At 40.2% G+C, this 5,360-nt stretch overlaps 1 protein-coding gene across 1 annotated transcript in view; it reads right to left on the bottom strand.

The window, feature by feature from the left end:
* Positions 1–685: 685 nt before the first annotated feature.
* Positions 686–5,360, bottom strand: part of pde6d (phosphodiesterase 6D, cGMP-specific, rod, delta) — a 30,607-nt gene continuing 25,932 nt past the window's right edge. Inside the window, exons 4-5 of the mRNA XM_015020801.1 lie at positions 3,747–3,852; positions 686–2,140 (exon numbers count right to left, since the gene is read on the bottom strand). Of these exons, the coding sequence (XP_014876287.1) occupies positions 2,059–2,140; positions 3,747–3,852 (188 nt within the window). The 3' untranslated portion in view covers positions 686–2,058. The remainder of the gene's footprint in view (positions 2,141–3,746; positions 3,853–5,360) is intronic.

Here is a 5,360-nt window from a genome sequence, read left to right as displayed (position 1 = left end):
TACTCCAGATGCATAATGGTAAAGCAAAACTAAGTTTTAAAGATTTGACAGCAAACACTAAAAATGTTGGTAAGTAGAAACATTGCAACAGAATCGGAAAGTGGATCGAACCCAAAATTAGAATTCAGCTCTGCCAGAACTTTTTTGAGTCAATGTTATATTTTTAAAGGCCATTACTCCTCATCTGTCTCAGGACAGCAAACTGGCTTATCTGAGAAACAGCCAGTTTGCAAGTTCTCATTAGAAACCTGAGACATAAGAATTCAGTTCGACTATCTGAAGGTAGGAACTGATCAGATTATCAGTTTCTTTTTTATAGGTTTAATAGGCTCTACTGGCCTTTATTTGAGAGAAGTCTGACAGTAAAGTGGGTACGGCAATGGTCATCAGGCCAGGATTTGAACCTGTGGTGTAACAACTACCACAGTTATAACTACTATGATTGCATAACTGTGGTAGTATTATAAAATATATAACACTCTCAATTTAGAGGACAGCTAAGGTGAAGCACAGTTCGAAGAGTGTGTATTTAGAGGACCACATAAAACTGAAGTTAATCAGTATAGCTAATCATAGAAATATCTAAGCAGATAAGATACACTTCCAGATACAGAAATTGTTTTACAATTTAAAACAAAATTAAATTCAGAGAACAACACAGTAAGGAACAAACACACACATCATGTTATTACAACATTGTATGACTTTAATCGCTAAATCCTGTCATATTAAAACACATGGCTACTGTACACAGCTCTTCCAAAAGCTAAGAAAAACAAAAACACAATGAATTGATGCAATGTCCAAATCTAGCCAGAATGCAGAGAGTCAGGCTGCAGACAGGACATTAACAGCTGGTACCATCTGATGAAAGAAGACATAGCTAAATACAAAACAAGCCGATGAATTATCTACATCAGACAAATTAAGAAGTTTATCCTCTGAATCAAGCTGATCTTTGACATTAAAGCAAAGAAGCAAAATAACTGCAAAAAAAACTATTGGTTTGCTGGTGGACGTCACACAAACTACCTTCCAAGAACATCTCAACAGTATGTAAGGTTAACTCGAGACAGTCCAGATAATTCAGTGCTTTGTATGTTTGACTGTGTTACAAGCTGATTCTCTGAAACCTACAACTATTGTAGTGTATAAGTGTTATCAGAAGTGTGCCTCCCCCTCCAGAGGCGGCCCAGAGACGGGCATCCTCTTCAGAACAAACCCTGACCCGGGTCCAGTCCCCTGCATGTTCTCCAGACAGTTTTGATGCTCGGATCAGGACTGCCGTCTCACCGTCTGTCAGTCTCCATGGCGCCTCAGAGATTGGTGTACACACAGGGGAGAAGGTGGGTAGTGACACAGATTCCCCCTTCAGTAGTGGACAAACAGGTGCTAAGTAAGCAGTGACTGATTTATCACAAGAGTGAGTTTGGTGAACAAAGCCCAGCAGGTACAGAGCCACTAGTTCTAGTCAACACAACATGGAAACATAAGAGCTGTTGCCCTCTTCTTGAGGTAATGGAGGACAGCTTTAAGAAAAATGAGAATGTGTGTCTTATACTGAGTTGTGTAGTACATTGTGTTTGTATGTGTGTGTTTAGAATGTAATCCAAGAACTGAACTCATCTTGGCCTTGCTTTCATAGTTTAGGCTAATTTTAATGGAGTGGATGTCAGCTTTGAACTAGATCTAGAAAATATTCAGAGTGTTTTCTCTAACTTTCTCTTCAACATCAAGGCAGTTGTCTGCCACTGTGTTCCTGAGTAAATGCTCATGTTTATTCATAGCTTGACCTGGATTAGTGGTCCTGCAGATCAAGCAAAGGATTAGAATCAGGGATTTTTTTTTCTTCCTAATTTCTCTTCTCCAAAAAGAAAATGGAACAAAACACAAAGTTCACTTAAGTGATGGTGGCAGCACAGAGGGCTCAGCCTAAACATGCTCATCCATGACTGTATAACAGGTGACGGCCGCAGACTGTAGCTAACAACCATGGTTTATTTCTGGATCTTGGCAGGACATCAGCAGGTTGGAAGGTCAGAGGTCAAGGCTCAGATGTCAGATGTAGAAAAGCCGAACCCTGGAAGTACTCACATGAAGATCATTGTCGTAGAACTTTGTCTCTATGATCACATTACCACTGAAACACAAGACATCAAAGTGTAAATGAGATCTTTCTGCTCAAAGAAAATCAAAGCTTTACTTGCACAGCAGCGAGCTGACCAATAACTTGATTCTCCTGGTTTCAGATCCAACCACTGTTGGTACAGATCTCCATGCAGGTGTGACAGTGCTCCAGGTTTCAGAGACCTCCTTGTTATTAAAAATCTCTTCTTACCCATTTTAATTAAATGGTTCAAAAATCTTTAGCATGAAGGCGATGTTTTGGTACATGAGTCCTGGTGCTGTCGCCGTCTCAGACATGATGGACTCAAGACCACACCTGCAACACCCTTGGTTTTAAATGTAGCTTGGTGTGAGAGTCCTGGCAGCATTCAAATGCAACTGATGACCTGACTCCTATGTACTGAGGATAAAAAAGTGAGAGGGAGGAGAGAACATGAGAAGAAACGTTTTCCTTCTGCAAAGAACAAGGAAAGAAAGAACCGCAGGTGGAGTTAAGTCCTCCACCTGTTGCCTCCACTAGCTCTGCTAATGCTAAGTCAGCTAACGTTTAGCTAAATGTCTGCATTCTGCAGAGTTTTCCGTTTTGTCTCTTTAACTTGTGACCAGCTCAGCAGATATATTGGCCAGGTAGTTCAGGATCAGCTTACATAAATGTCTGGCTTCATCTATATGTTGTGGCAGAGCAGGTTTGTGACGTGAAAAAATTGGGCCCCAGTTAGTCTGGAGTCCTGTTGTAGGTCTTCATCTGCCTCTCTTCTTACCCTGATGTGCCCATCACTCTGATAGAGGGTAAATCTGGACTAGTCAGATCACATGACCTTTTGACATTGGTCTCGAGTCCAATCTTAAGGTTTCCTTGCAGAATGAAGATTTTTTTCTCCAGATAGCCTCACCTATTAGTGGTTTTCTTATGGCTGTTCATCACAATCTCTTGAGTTCCCTTCACACTGTACATGTAGAAATGCTCTTACTTTAACTATCAAACATTGAACTTTGTTCTACTGTTGTTTTTCTTTGATTTGATGCCATCAAGCATTTAAAAGTCATCACCGGTTCCAATCTTTCAAGATATTTTTCAGACCACATTTCTTCTTCATAGACGATGGTTCCTCACTATCCTTCCAGTCTTTAATCATACGTTGGACGGTTGTCAACCCAAGTTTATTTGTTTCTGCATCTCCTTAAATGTTTTCTCTGCTTGATGCCAGTGATTCTTTCTTAAACAGACAAAAATCCTTTCCATAACCGCAGGATGAATCCTTCTATGCGGTTGTTTAAGAAATGAGAAGCTAATATTCGATTAAATAACTTACTGCAGTTGGAAGACAGTTTTCTGTGCAGTAATTATCCAATAGTAGGCTCTTAACTATTTGCTCAGTTGAATTCAAGTGGTGACCTGTTTTTGGCCAGGTAGGGTATCTTAGTGTACATTGGAGAGAGATGAAAAGAGAAACAGATTTAAATAAAAAGGAAAGATGTAATTCTGTCTCCAAGGCAAAAAACAAATACCATAATAGTAGTAAAATTCAAAAGGCATGATTCAAAAGGCACAACATGATGGTATTCAAAATGAGTGATGTCTGAACTGAAACAGAAAGAAAAGAAGGCAGCTGTCTTACGTTAAGACATTGGCTGGCATCATCTGGGACTCAGGAGCTGCTTCTATCAGAGACTGCCATGTGTTGGTGGAGTTTGGGATGACGAAACCAAATTCAAAGAACCATTCTGCACACAGAGAAAACACCCCACAGAGCTCCATCATCCCTTCATTAACAGTAACAATCCCACAGATTACAGCAGTCATTAACGGTGTTAATGTTCCATAAAGCCTGTTCTTGCATCTACTGGAAACCAGCAACATAACATGTTGTGATGTGGATACCATGGCGGCCCCAGGGCCCTCCTGGAACATCACTCCCAGCAGCAAGTCCCTGTGGACCGGCGTCCAACACGCAGACACCCCCAGCTAATTTCAGTTCACTCAGCCTCCTCCAGCCTTCTTTTAGTCACCTCATGCTTCTGGAGTTCTTTCCCCTGGATTAAACCAGGCTGCTTCATTTACATGTGGTAACAGTTGCATACATTTGCTTATATTCTGCAGTTAACATTTCTGGGTATAAATGGCAGCTATGATGCAACAGCCCACTGAACAGAAATTACTGACTGGGTGTTTGTACTTTCTAATCCTGAGTCTTACTGGAGAGCCGTCAGGATTTGGTGGAGCAGCACTCGCCAAAACCATCTGTGATCCAGTATCACAGCACTTTTGAATTATAATAATCAGAATACCAGGATTTTTTTTCGTTGTTTTAAAAGGTTTTCCCCATTGATACGCTTCCTGACTGCCCCACACCATATGGGGTAAAAAAAAAAAAAAAACAGAAAAAAGAAAAGAAAAAAAAGAGAACGACAAGCACGTTGCGCAAAACTCTGAAACAGGACAACCGGGACGTAAAACGAAGCAACGAACTAGATGTGAATCAGTATCAGAGAATGTGGTGGTGAACAGTGAAAAATCAATACAAGTGTCAAATCTGGTGAAACACATGATGATTAAGCGGTGCAGCAGGTGAATGACATGATGAGTGAAGATTACTGGTGGTGAGCCTCAATAAAAGCAATAAAATAAAACAAGCAACAGGAAATAAACTAAAGAGGACAAAACAATAAACCAAGAGAGGATAATACTAATCAAAGAAAACTAAATGGAAATGAATGAAGAACAAAATGCAAGAATAAATTAAGAAACTAAATCAATCACTCAATCAATCAAATTTTATTCGTATAGCACATTTCAGCAGCAAGGCATTTCAAAGTGATTAACATCATTAAACACAAAAACACAGTCATGTAACACTGAATAAACAATGAAAAACATTAAATTTCCCGCTGAGTCAAAGTCTTTCAATCGGCAGGAAAAAAAAAACTGCGGGGGGTTGGGGGGCACTCCAACCCGCACCCCTTTTAAAACAACGGGGGCGACTCCAACACGCACCCTTTTTCAACAGCGGAGGGGACTCTAAACCCGCACCCCTTTTCTCTCTAGCACTTGAACCCGGTTTGGGATTCAAATCCCAATTGTTAATGTTCCATAAGCAAACAATAAACCAAGAGAGGATAATACTAACAGAGTTGCTTAAACTCTGTTTAGAGTTTAAGCAACTCTAAACAGGTAGGTTTAAAGTCGAGATTTAAAGGCACTCAGTGTTTCAGCTGTTTTACAGTTTTCTGGA

Source organism: Poecilia latipinna, unplaced genomic scaffold (assembly GCF_001443285.1).
Source record: "Poecilia latipinna isolate Pla-1442-1.1 unplaced genomic scaffold, P_latipinna-1.0 Scaffold2662, whole genome shotgun sequence".
Taxonomy (NCBI): Eukaryota; Metazoa; Chordata; class Actinopteri; order Cyprinodontiformes; family Poeciliidae; genus Poecilia; species Poecilia latipinna.
The sequence above is the reverse complement of the archived record's forward strand: the minus strand, read 5'-3'. Positions and strand labels throughout refer to the sequence as shown.